General features: G+C 51.4%; 1 protein-coding gene across 1 annotated transcript in view; it reads left to right on the top strand.

Annotated features, from left to right (window-relative positions):
• The first annotated feature begins 1,096 nt into the window (after positions 1 to 1,096).
• Positions 1,097 to 13,938, top strand: part of SCARA3 (scavenger receptor class A member 3) — a 35,361-nt gene continuing 22,519 nt past the window's right edge. Inside the window, exon 1 of the mRNA XM_063086804.1 lies at positions 1,097 to 1,199. Coding sequence (XP_062942874.1) covers positions 1,193 to 1,199 — 7 coding nt within the window. The 5' untranslated portion in view covers positions 1,097 to 1,192. The remainder of the gene's footprint in view (positions 1,200 to 13,938) is intronic.

Raw genomic sequence — 13,938 nt, 5'->3', positions numbered from 1 at the left:
CTGCAGGGATTTATGAACAGGGGTGGCTGTCCCCCGGCCCTTCTTGGCTCCCAGCTTAGGAGGAAGTTTCCCTCCCCTTTGGGCCTCACCTGCTTTCCTCCAGCGTCAGATGGGGTGGGCGTTGGAGTGTGGGGACCTGAGAAGGGGCTGACAATGGCAGTCAGGAGACTAGCTGACCCGTCCCCACTGCAGTTTCCTGCCACAACAGTCATCCTGCCTTTGTTTCATGACCTGCTTTATTTGCTGGCTTCCTCAGCAGGCTGACCACAAGCTTGGGGCAGAGCCTGGTACCTGCTAGGTGCTCAGTAAATGTTTGTTCAGTGACATAGGAGGAGGAACTTCTCCCTTGAGGTCACTTCCCCTCAGATGTCATTGTTTACAAACCTCCACAAACAAAGTCACAGAATTTGGGAGTGCGCCAGGCCCAGCTTTCTCATGCAAAAAAACCCCCAAAACAAAAAACAAAAATACCACAAGGCTTGGAGACATGAAGTGGACACCCAAAGTCACTCAGCTTCGTAGTGGCAGAGCCAGCATGACCAACTGTCCCGGTGTGCCTGGGAAGCGGGACTTCAAGAGCTGAAAGTGGAGCAGACCCAGCAAACCGGGATGGTTGGAGCTGGGGCTGGAACCCAGGAAGACGACCTTCTCTCAGTAGACTCCGCAGATGAGGAAGAAACTAAAATCCGAGGTCCCCGTCCGCCGCCGCAGCCACGAGGCAGTCCCAGTGGTGAAATCGACCGCGACAGAACAGTCCCTCCGGTGCGCCCCCGCTGCAGCCGCCCGGGGCGCGGGGACGCGGGGGCGCGGAGGCTCCGGGACGGGCGCGGGGCCGGGCGGCGGCACGAAGAGGCCGGGCGGCGGCAGTTTTGAACACCCCGAGGAAGTGGATCTGGGCTGGGGTCCAAGGAGTGACGAAGACGGAGGGGCGGGAGGGACGCGGCGGGCGCGGGAGGCGGAGGCCGAGGCCGGCGCGCGGGGCGGGAGGCGGCGGCAGAGCTCGCGGGCCCGGCGGCGGCATGCGCGCCCTGGGCGGCGGGGCGCGGCGCTAGCGCCCGGCGGGGTGTCCCCAGGCTGCCACCCGCGGGGGCCTCCGCGGCCCCGCGCCCAGCATGAGCCCCGGCCCGAGCCCCCGTGCGGCGGGCGGAGCGTAGGGCGGCGCTCGAGGGCCCCGAGCCCGGCACGAGGGACCATGAAAGGTAAGCGCGCGCCGCCACGAGGGGCAGAGCGGAGGGGGCGCTCCTCCCGACTCGGAGTCGTCTCCCTGCCCTCGTGATAGGGCTGCGACAGGGACTGGGAGCCTCGGAGTGGAGGAAGGAGAGAGGAGGGGGATGGAGGCGCCCACACCCATGCCCCTCGCAGCCTTGTCCTTACCGGCCACCTCTCTGTCCCTCGGAAACTAGTCAGAGAAGCTCCTGATCCCTTCAACCAGTCAGCGCAGAAAAGTGTCGCAGCTCAAACTTACCCCAGTGCAAATCCCCACGCTGGGCACCCATCCCAAGGGCTCCTGCAGCCCCCCCTTAGCTGCCTAAGATTCTGCTCCAGGAGCCTCAGCCCCTTCCCCAAGAGAGGTCTCCTGCATCAGAGCCTCCAGACGGCCCTGCCCTGCCCTCTGACCTCCTTGAGACCAGGCAGCTGGGAAAGCCCTGGGGTCCACAACCGAGCTCCCCCTACCCCCCACCCCATGGTCTCCCTTGCAACTGATTCTTGGGATGGAAATAGGAACCAGACGTGGTCCCAAGTGGCCTTTCCTGGGCCTGGCTTTCTGGAGGCCCAGGAGAGAGGAGCATGGTCTTTAAGCTCACATTGAGGCCAGAGGAGAAGCAGCAGGCTTTGGAGCCATCCCATGGCACAGGGAACCATTGAGGTTTTTTAATGCCATCTCCAGTGCCTTTGAACAATCCTCCTATTGCGCCAGGGCAGGTGGCTTGTGTTCCTGGCAGTGAGAGCCTCGCCACCACATCGGCGCACTAGAAGTTGAAACTGAAAAGGGCCTTCGAGATCACCTGCAGGGCTTTAAACTGTACTCTCAGGTGCTGTTGAGAAGGTGTGGAGGCAGACGAGGTGGGCCCTGACCGCTTAGCCAGGTTCACCCGGAGCAACCCTTTTGGTCTTTTTACATATGAGGGTCTGGGGTTCATTTGAAGAAAGGGCTCTGCAGTCCACTCTCTAAATGAACGCAGCCTCCGCATTGTACTGTCGGAGACACTGAGGCCAAACAGTGCGGCTGGCTTCATGGATGTGCCATCTTTGTGGTCCCATAGGGCCCCGCACTTGGTTTAATGCACAACTGATGCTGTCTTGAAACTCTTAATACTTTTTAACAAGGGACACCCCCTCCCTTTCATTTTGCTCTGGGCCCCACAAATTATGTAGCTGTTTATGGTCAGAAGTGATTCGCTTAGGATTCGCAGCTTGTCAGGGAACTAGAGCCCAGGGCTCCTGACTTCCAGTCCAGAAGACACCCCTGCTGCCTCTCTGCTGCTTCCTTTTCTCTGGCACCTTCTGTCTGGCTTTCTGATGGCCTCACCATGTCTTGGAGTGTCTGGGATGAGCCCAGCACATTATAATCAACCCCAGGGAGTTCCCTTGGCAGGCAGAGAGGAGCCTCGCCCACAGAGCTCCTGTTCCTCTGCCACATTTGTGAAGCAGTATCCTTCCGAGTCAGCGGGCTGGGGCAGGCTGTTTCCAGAAGCCTCTGAAAGGTCTTAGCCTACATCTCCCACAGGCTTCGGGCCGCTCTGCCTTGGACCTTGATGGTGGTGGTGAGATGCTGCATGTTCTCAGAGAGGTTTGGGCTCTACCAACATTCCAAACATTGTCAGAGAAAACATAGTGAGGGAAAGACGGGCAGGGCCCAAATCCTGGGAAATGGAGGATGAAAGAGCTGGCGGGAATGATGTGTGTCACCAGGTTCCAGGGATCTCCTTGCTGCTGGCAGGGAGGCTGTGGCTCCCAGAAGCAGCCCCGGCCCTGCCCTGTCACCTCCTTTCCCTGCTCTGAACCCGTCCACTGAGGCCTTTAGGGCAGCTGTCACGTGTTTTCCCTGCGGTGTCAGGGAAACCCTCAGTGATCCATCCCCAGGAGCAGCCCGGGAGTGACAGGGCCGCAGAGTTGTGGGGAAGGTGAGGGGCGATTCCCGTCCCCAGCAGCCAGGAAGAGCCGCCACCTCTACCTGAGATGGAAACGGCAGGGCAGACAGCAAATATTTGGCCTTTGGGATCGGTGGAGTGTGAAGAACCAGGATCTTTCCCACCCGAGTGGAAAAAGTAAAGCGTTGGGCAGAGCAGGTCGGGCAGCCCTGGCCCGAGGGGAGGCTGGCTCCGTGTGCTCCTCCAGAGGCCCCACAGGTCCAGTTACATCTGTTGGCAAGGGATCAGGTCCCCCGCTCAAAGCAAACACGGTGATGTGATGTTTTATGGGGGAAAGGGGCGATGGCAGGGACGGTACTTAAACAAGTAAACATGCCTGTCAGGCAGCACAGCCGCCGCGGCCGAGCGCCAGGACCCTCTGTGCCAGCCGAGACGCCTCCGCCCTGGGCCCCCTGTCCGCCGGGCCTCCTGCATGGCCGTGTCCTTTGACGCCAGCTGGCACCCGGCTCCAGGGGCACCCCTTAAGGGGCACACAGCTGCCACCAGCCCCTCGGTGACAGGCCACCTCAGAGCATCCCACTGGCTTTTCCAAGCCATTAACAGCCATCTGTGGAATTGTTCCCACACCTCCAGGGAGAGGGTCTTGACACAGGGTCCCTCCCAGACCCCCAAGAAGCAGTGTGGCTTGCTCATTGTCCCTCTCTGGGCCCTGTTCTCCTCCTGGGTCGTCCCTGAGGCCACTTGGGGAATGGAAGTGACTCAGTGGAGCAGTGGATGGAAGCAGGCCTGACACCTGGGCCTCTCCTTTACCCTGAGAGACTTGTGCTCAGCTGCGGGGACAGGGCCGAGCCACACCCCACTTGTCCCCAAGCGTGGGAGGAACAGCCCCTCCCTGAGGAACCAGAGAGCAGTGCCCACACCACATGGCAAAGGGTGGCAGGGACAGGTGGGGTCTGTGAAAATACCAGTGTGGCCCCCAGAGAAGCCCACTGCACGCAGCCTGGCCGGCAGGGGAGAGATTGTACCCACTAGTGAGTGGGTAGGCTGGTCCCCTCGGAAAGCCCGGCCTCTGTACCCAGACCTCAGGCGCTGGAAGAAGGCTGAGCTGGAAGACAAAGAGCTGAGGTGGCAAAGAGCCACCAAACAGCCTGGTTCAGGGGGCCCAGGGGTGACAAAACGGCCACCATGCCATCCAGCCGAGGTGACTTTCATAACCTCAACTCAAGTCAAAGCTAGTTTGTGAGAGAGGAAGAAGCATTCTGCTCCTCAGTGGGCACTGGCAGAGAGCTTGGCAGTTTCCCCAGAGCACAGGAGCCGCTCTGGGTGCTGGAATTGGCACCCAGGGTGGCGGGACGGACCGTGCCACTCATGTGTGCCCCACCCGTGTTTAATTATGTTTTGTTTAACAGGTGTGTGTTGGGAGCACTGAAGCCCCAAGGTCATGCCTGGCCCTGTCACAGCCCAGCTTTGTCCCTGGGCCTCAGTCCCCTCATCTGGGGATTCCGTCTGCCTTTTCCCTGGCTCTTAGGGGGTGTCACTACATCTGTTCACTGTGTCCATCTGAGTCCCTCTCTAGGCTGAGATCCTTAAAGGCAAGGATCATACCATGGTGTCCTCAGCACCTGACGTAGGTATCCGGTAAAGGCGCGTGCTCCTATTTAACAAACTATTGACCAGCTGCCATGCCAGGGTTCGCGTGTCCACAGATTCGAATGACCGGGGAAGACAGAAAGAGGAGCTCAGACACTGTCCTTTCTCTCAAGGAGCTTACTCGTTACTAGGACACTTAAAATTTGTGCCCAAATCATGCAAAAAGGACTAGAAATGGTAAGTGTCCTAAGAGGTCCCCAGGAGGGAGTTTGGGGTTCTTCTCCTGGATTTCCTCCTTGGCTGCTCTTCTGGATGTGTCTGTGTTTCCAGCCATGGATACTTTGGTTGTTCTTGGCCACCCGGTCCCTGAACAGTCTCTTCCAGTTGCAGGGATTTGACACATGCAAGTAGGCTGCGGGTACCAGGTTTACTTCTCTGAGATGTGAGCTACGTATTTCCTACAGTGTCCTCAACATCTCTAGGACGAGACTTGCAGACACCTCCTTCAAGGTTCGGACATGAAATTCCTTCACCTCCACCTGAGACCAAGCTAAGAAGGTGGTTATTCTGAGACCTTTCCCCACACTTTCCAGTCGGCCTGTGCGTGCTGAGCACCGGCTCCGGGGGAGGAGGCAGGCTGGGTGACAGTCAGCAAGGTCATCTCCTGTCCTCGCACACAAACGAGACACGCACACTCAGAGAGAAGCGAGCTATCACAGCAGCAACGCAAGAGACAATGGTGGCACGTACAGCAGATTCATAGGATTCCCGGGGAGAAAGGGCGTTTCCTCATGGGGCAGGCCACAGGGGCTTCGGGGGCAGCTGAGGCGGGGGAGGACAGATCGGGTCAGCCAGGGAGGACAGGCAGAAGTGCCGGCAAAAGCTGGGCGGCGCTCCTCAGGGAAGCGTGTTTGGTGGCGGTGGGCAGAGACATGCAGAGAGAAGCAGGGAGCCCTAGGCCTGGAGGTGAGCACAAAGGACTTCTGGCTGCATCCTGTTGAGACTAGGGAGCCGGGAGGGGTCCCCCGGAGAAGGCCTACTGGCCCCTTCCCTCTTGAGATGTTCTCTCTTGGCTGTAGACTGTGCTGGGAAAGCTCCAGTTGTAGAGTGGGAGAAAGAAACGAGCTTCAAAGAAGCCACAAGACGGGGTCAGGGACACAAGCAGAGCACTAGGATGCAGTGTCACGGAAACCAAGAGGACAACGTTCCAAGAGGGAGCGTAGGACGTGCTGATTGGGAGGAAGCCTATTGGCAGAGGGAAGAGGGGAACACGTGGGTTGGAAGCAGAGTTTCAGAGAAAAGGAGCCAGGTAGTTTGAGTGAGAAGTGGGGCCAGGCACCTGGAAACCCTCTGGAAGGGTTTTCAAGGTAGGGATGGCCCATGCTCATTTGAGGGCAGAGGGACAGAGAGAAGGGGATGCAGGAGGTGAAGTGGGGAGATCAGGCTTGGAAAGGAGAAAGGCTCTCTTCACTGGGCCCAGAAAGAAGGGAGAGATAACGGGTACAGAGACTTTTTGCATTATCAGCTGCATGAATCTTTTTATGATACGTACGCGTTATTTTTTAAAAAATCAAAAGATTCAGAAAAGGAAAAAAATAGCATTCACATGAAATTCTGCTCCTCAGAGGTAATAAATGACTAGACGTAGATAAACATTCTTCCAGAAATCTCTCAGTGTATGTTTGCACGCAGAACTTGTTTTTCACATATGTAAGATTATACTTTCCATCTTACTCTGTCCTGTGTACTTTTAAAATTCAACAATAGGACATTGATATTTTCCCCGGGCAATAAATATAGATCTCCATTATTTTTTTAAATGGTTGCATAACATCCCATAATATGACTACTATAATTTATTTAACCAATCCCCTGTCGCTGGGTATTTAAGCTATTTACATTTTCCCTCAGGCTTATCATAGCATGCAGTGATCATCTTTACACATATATCTTTGCCTGGTTTTACAATTATCCTCTTAGAAAAAAGTTTCTAGAAGGGGGATTCCTAAGGGAACACTCATTTGACGCACTGAAACAGGGTGGGCAGGCTGAGCTCCTGCCAGCATGAAGATGAGACCTGTAGATTTCCAAGTCAAGGAGCCCTAAGTTTCAACATAAATGTTACGTACCTCCATTCCAGTGGATGGCAGGAGACAGGACGAAATAAGCCCGTCCAGGGAATGTCATTATCCAGAGCAGCGTTCCCCAAAGTAGGTGTGCCACTGAATATCAGTTCTATAGGGTTAATAGATAAAAACATTTTTTAAAGATTGGCAGGAAGTTCTATGGTCAAATAAGTCTGAGAAACATAGAATTAAACACATTTAAATGGGCTTTTTTTGGGGGGGGGGCACGACTTTTCAAAACGTTCACTATGTCCATGTGAGTCTCTAAGACGGTGGTAGAATATGCAACATTTTCCAAACTTACTTGACCAAAGAACCCTTTTCACAAAGAATATTTTGGAATTAGTGTTCCCATAGAATGTGTTTTTAAAAATGGATTTCTTGAAAGTTGGAAATTGGTGCTGCAAGCAATGAGAAATGGCAATAAATGATAGCAGTAATTAGAGTAATATAGAAAAACAATCCTGATAAAAATGACTGTCACTACTATTTATCGAGCATTTGCTGCATGCCGGTGCTTCTCACATACCGTCCCGCTGAATTTTCACAGCCACTCTGAGACATGGTTGGTGTTTCCCCTATTCCACACATCAGGAACATGAGGCTCAGAGAAAGGAATACCCACGTGAGAGACAGGATGGACCTCAAGTAGTAAAAAATAGACAGAGTGTGGGGTTTGAAGGACCAGAGGTGAAAATAGGATCCAGAAAACTGATGATTCCCACTCCCCATCCCACTGAATTTCAGGGAAGTGTAGAAAGTACTGTCCACACAGAGGGGACCCGTGTGTATGTGATGGGGGTGCTCTGCTGCATTGAGTGAATAGCCTGGGCTCTCTCTCCACAGGGGTGACACCATCCCTGGAGGGGGTATTTAGAAATGGGGTAGGCATTTGGGGTTGTTACAGTGACCAGGGATTGCTACTGGTATTTATGGGCAAGGCCAGAATGCTAAATGTCTGCACAGAGGGGGTGAATCCCATGTAACACAGAATTGTGCCACCCGAGTTGCCAAAGGTGTCCCAGTTAAAAAAAAAAAAACTGAGGGCAGGAAAGGGGAGTATGTGAGTCCATTTTTGTTATAATAAAATACACAGAACTGGGTAATTTGTAAGAATACGAAATTTATTTCTTACAGTGTCAGAGGCTGGGAAGTCCAAAGTCCAGAGAACACATCTGGCAAAGTGACTCTGCTGCAATGCAGGGTCTCACATGGTGAGAATGGAAGAGCAGAGAGAGAGACTCTCGTGCTGTCCTTTTGAAGCCCTCAGAACCACGCCCCTGACCACCATTATTAATCTATTCACTAGGGCATAGTCCTACAATCCAATTACTTCTTAAAGGCCTCACCTTCCAATGACTATAATAGGATTTTCCACCCTCAACAGTTACAGTGGGAATTAAGCTTCTTATATATGGACTTTGGGGACACAATTCAATCAACCCACAGCAGGGAGGAAAGTCGTTTAGGAGGAGAGGGCTTAGGATAAAGGGGGGATTTACCCACAGCCTCTGAGGTAGTCAGGAACACAGGGCATGCAGCAGAGGGGGAATCTGGACAGAGGTGACAGGGTCAGCGTGAGAAGAAGCCTGTCCCAGAGTAGCAGATGTGGATTTTAGGAACAAAGGAGTGTAGGGTGCGGAGGCAAGAAACAGGCAGAACCAAAGAAGCGGATAATGAGAACTTGTTCAGCAGGAGAATCTGAAAGGAGAGGACCAGATTTTTACAGCTGAGAGGGTCCAATGGATTCCCACCTGAATATAGACAAACCTGCAGAGGAAACCCATGGAGAGGGGGCAGAGGCAGGAGGGTTCTAATGAAAACAGTTCTGCAACCTTAATTATAGCATTCTCCAACCTTCAACTACAGCTATTCTGCAACTTTAAATATAGCATTGGCTTCTCTGAAGACTCTGAAATCTTTATTTTACTGACCCAATTGGCTGTTTTGAAAACCCATTCTGTGAACTCTGCAGAAGATAATCATGAAAATATGTTCCTTGAAGTGCCTAAAGAAAGACCTTTTATTCAGTTCCTCGAATCTCTCCCCCTTGCTGACTTGGATGGAAGAATGCATCCCAGAGAGGCAGAAGACTGACCAACTGCACATTTCTGGTCAACCAGAAGAAAGCCAGTGTGGGCGGCCGCAGCTGAGTTAGCAGTTGGTTGACAGGTCTGGGCTATTTTCCATCCCCGGAAGGAGAGATGAACCAAGGTCAACCCCGACAGAGTCAGCAGCCACACATAGCAATGTCCCAAGACATGCACCTTCAGTCAGACTTTCTACGTGGCTCTGTGTGAACAGAGGCTTTAAAAAAAAAAAAAAAAAAAAAAAGGAGTTCCTCCTCTTGTGGCTGCCCTTCTGGTATTTGAATTGGATATTATGACCCGTAGGTATGAGAGAAACAGAAGCTCTTTCAAACCTCCAGTGGCTGCAACTATTTTATAGGTCTAGGCTTGCAAAACTTGCCTTAAAGGCTATTTGATTTTTTTCCCCTAAGCATACTGCCTGCTACTTGGGTAGCAATCACAGCATGAAGGGTAGGACTTGGCTGTGCCTTCACTAAGTGTTTTATGGGGCTGGCTTTCTCATTGCAGGGACGGGACCCTCCCTTGTGACACCTCAGTCCCTAGAGGACTTGGGAACAGGGGCAGCAGAAACCGGCTCACAGTCTCAGAGGCTTGCTCCTTCTCGGTTCCTGGAGCAGCCTGCAGTCCTGCATTTGTCCCGGAGAAGAACTTTCTCCAAGGTATTTAGGTCCAGTGTCTTCTCCCATGCCCACCCCGCCACCTCCTGTCACAATAGCCATTATCCCGGAATCAGCAAAATGCAAAAAGGGAGGGGAAAAAATTGGTCTAAAGTCCTAAATTTCATGGGTTTTTATGCATGGACACAGGTAAAAACCAGAGCCTTATCTTAGGGGCCATAGAAATACAGGCAGTATTGTCAGGCAATTCACTGGGACAACAGTGGGAACCAAATAAAACCTCCACCCCACACCCAAGCAAGAGCTCTTTTAACTTTAGGAAAGGAATATCAGATCCTCTGTTGTAGTTCTGAGAAGGGGAGGGAAGGCAGAACCCCCACCAGTTTATGCCTTTGTAAACATCAGGCCTCTGCATATTCACTTGGTCTCTGCTGCTTTAAGCCTTTGCAACCTCCATGTGTCAGTGTTCCCCGACACTCTCTAGCCACGGAGAACTCTAAGAATAAACCAGATTTAAACCATATTTTAGGTCATTAATCTTCATTTTTTAATAAAAACGAGCTCCTGATTAAAACGGCAGAGGCTGGTAGATAAGTAGGATGCAAACCTTCTCCAAGGGTTGTAAGCGCATTTTTACCGACCTCTCACTACATGCGCTGCCCTGTGCTGAGAGAAGCTGAAGGACATCTTCCTGAGCACAAGGAGGTGACACGTGACTGGGAGGTAGGACATAAACCGATGTCAGGCCTGGATGGAAAGGGCTTGTCCCAGCTCTGTGGCCTTTCTGAGCTGGACATGAGCAACTCTGCAGGCAGTTTAGATCTTGCTTCAGATTCCCGGACGTTTAAGAACCACTATCCAGCTGGCAGGTCCCTTACACTCTCTGAGCCGTTGGAACGTGACAGAGGTGGACTCTGTGACTTCTAATTTCCCTTCCCACTCACAGACTAATAAGTCTGTGCCTCTGTGTCTCTGAAAACACTTCAGAAGGCTCTGCACCCTACACTAGGTCCAATTGCCCAGAAGGCAGGGGAGATGGGGAGCGGGGGGGGGGGGGGGAATTCACTTCCAGTCTCCGTGGACATTGCCTGGCCCAGTGCAAGGGGGGAGTACAGATTTGTTTCCAATCAGTCATCCTGTGATCGATCATGACTGTGTCCTCAGCCAAGCTTTTCTCATTCTTTATGTCTGTTTCTTTATGCTACAATGGGAATGGTCTTGTGTAGTGTGAACACAATGAGCTTGTGGTTGCAAAGGATGTGAAAGAGGCTCACAACAGCTTAGGATTACGTTCTCATTCACATGCACCAGGCTGGAGCGGCTACCTACTCAGCACCCCAGAAGTCTGGGCCCCCAGGCATGTGGCTCAGCTGGAGAACAGGGAGGCCAGGGGAATGGAAAGAGGGAAGAGCTCTCTGGGGACTGGGGGCAGCCGTTAGTAATGGGGTTGGGACGTCAGCAGAGGAAGGTGGCCAGACACGCACGAAGACCCCGGTCTGGCAACTGTTCCTTCCCTTTCCATGGGCCTCCCGGAGGTGCAGGACCGGAAGGCTCGTGTTATTAATCCCCGCTTGCTAACAACTGCCAATCCAGTTGTAGGCTATCATGAAGAGAGCAAGGTTACAGCAAAGGCTTGTGCTTTTCCAAAGGGTGTTTGCTGAAGGTCCCCTCAGCCTTGCTTGACTTAAGTCATCCCAGATCCCCTGCAAAGGCTGTAAACACCGAAGTGGTGAAATTGGCCCTGGAGCCAGAGTGGGGAGGGGGCCCAGTCAGAGGGAGGGCAGGGGACACTGTGGTCAAGGGGTGGAGATAAAAGAGGAACAGGGCCCAGAAGGCGCCCCTGCTCAACAATGGCAGCATGCCTCCCAGCGGGGGCCCAGCGGGGGCCTTGGCCCACTGGTGAGGCTTTGATCAGACAAGTGCTGAAGGCGCCGAGGAACTCCAGCCCGCCTCGCCTGAGGCATTTGTTTATGGGAAACAGATCATAATCCTGTGACTACTGAGCCAAGATGTCCCTGTGAGCTGTTGGCAGATTGATGACAGGCTGGTCAACAGCAGCCCCAGACATGAGGAGGACTGAAAAGGCTGATGCCTTAGGCAATGAAGAGCAGCAAATCTTCACATGAAGAGACCAGTCACACCCCCCCACGTCCCTCCCCTACTTTACTCAGCCCCTCCAAGCTCTTGCCCACACACCCACGTGCAGGCGCACACACGTGCAGGTGCACACACATGCAGGCACACACACACAACTCGGTTTTCTCACCTGTCCATTTGGGAGACTAATTTCTCACTCTGTCTCTCAGGCTGGTTGTAGGACTCAAATGCAATGATGGACGTGAGAGGGCTTTCCAAGTCCTAAAGCCCAGCTCTCCCTTCCCCCCACATTAACTCAGAATCTTTGGGGGTGGGGATGGGGCCCTGACCTGGGTCTCTTGAAAGTTCCCTACATGACTCCATGTGCAAGCATAGAACCACAATGGGAAAGTATGATATGACATCATTCATAGGTTCACTCGAAATCGTGTGTGTTGGGCCCCTTCTCTGTGCCAGCCACCACGCTAGGGGCTTTGGATAAAGCAGAGGAGAAGACAGATGCAGCCCCTGGTCTCAGAACTTAAGCCCTGGGGAGGAGGGCTGGTGAACACACAGGAAAGGCATCTGCATTCTACACAGGAAGCAGGGCTCGTGGAAGTCTAGGCAACAAGGGACTTACTCACGTCTGGGAGCTTGAGGAAGACTTTGCCGAGGAGGTGACATTTAAGTCATGACCTGGAGGCCGAGCATAGGACATTCATGGTGATGATGGTGGCACCTTTAACTTGGGGTCACCACGGTCCCTTCCCTACTAGGTCCACTTGGGGCTGCCTTTGCTTAGAGAGTGTTCTGTGCAGACTCTGCATCTTGTCTGAGTTGATCACAATGCTGATGGCACAGCATTGGGGAAAGGAGATTGCAGGTGCTGGTGGGTCCTAGGATGCTATTCATTAGTGGTCACTGTCAGGGGCCCCTGAGGCTGCACTCCTGCTGACCTTGTAGGTGCAGAAGCAAGAATTCTTTACCTTGTAGAAGCTTTGCTTGTTACCTCAAGGTGGTAGTGGGTATGGTAGACAAGATTTCTGAGTTCAAATCTTGGCTTCACCACTTACATTCTGTGTGCTATTAGGCAACATTCCTAACTCCTGTGAACTTCAGTCTTTTTGTTCATAAAAAGACTGTGAAGTTTATGGGTTATTGTGAAGACTGCCCTGAAGCTAGACCTAGCACGTAACCATTGCATTAAACGAAACCGAGAAAAGCAAAGCAAAACTTGGAGCTTCCACTTCTAGCATTACTGAATTAAAATATCCTTGGGCTATAAAATTTAGGTACTAGATAAACTACAAACATACTGCTAAATGCACCCAGCAGTGGGATTGCTGGGTCATATGGTATTTGATCCATAGTTGTCTGAGAAACCTCCATACTATTTTCCAGAATGGCTGTACTAATTTACATTCCCACCAGCAATATAGAAGAGTTCCTCTTTCTCCACATCCTTGCCAGCCTTTGTTATCTTCTCAACTGTCTATTCTGTTCCATTGGTCTGTGTATCTGTTTTTATGCTAGTACCACACTGTTTTGATTACCATAGCTTTGTAGTATATTTTGAAAACAGGGATTGTGATGACTCCCGCTTGGTTCTTTCTGCTCAGGATTACTTTGGCTATTTGTAATGTCTTGTTCTATATTAATTTTTGAATTGTCTTTTCTATTTCTGTAAAGTATTTCATTGGTAATTTGATGGGGATTGCATTGAATCTGTAGATCACTTTGGGTAATTTGATCATTTTGATGCCATTGATTCTTCCAATCCACGAGCATGGCATATCTTTTCATTTTTTTGTGTCTTCCTTAATTTCGTTAATCAGTGTTTTAGTTTTCCTTGTAGAGATCTTTCACCTCCTTGGTTAAATTTATTCCTAGGTATTTTGTTTTTGTTGTTGTTGTTGCTATTGTAAATGGGATAGCTTTCTTGATTTCTTGTTCAGCAAGTTCATTGTTGGTGTATAGAAATGATGCTGACTTTTGTGTGTTGATTTTGTATTCTGTAATTTTACTGAATATTTTTATCAGGTCAAAGAGTTTTTTGGTAGAGTCTTTAGGTTTCTCTCTATATAAAATCATGTCACCTGCAAACAGGGACAATTTGACTTCCTCCTTTCTACTTTGGATGCCTTTTATCTCTTGCCTAACTCCTCTGACTAGGACTTCCAGTGCTATGTTGAATAAAAGTTATTTTCTTAATTTTTAAAAGCTCTTTATAAATTTGGTTCATTAGCTCTTTATATGTTGTGAATATTGTGATATATGTTGTGAATATGTTCTCCCAGTTTGTCATTTGTCTTTTGACTTTTTAACTTTGCTTATGGTGATTGATTGA

Source organism: Cynocephalus volans, chromosome 2 (assembly GCF_027409185.1).
Source record: "Cynocephalus volans isolate mCynVol1 chromosome 2, mCynVol1.pri, whole genome shotgun sequence".
Taxonomy (NCBI): domain Eukaryota; kingdom Metazoa; phylum Chordata; class Mammalia; order Dermoptera; family Cynocephalidae; genus Cynocephalus; species Cynocephalus volans.
The sequence above is the reverse complement of the archived record's forward strand: the minus strand, read 5'-3'. Positions and strand labels throughout refer to the sequence as shown.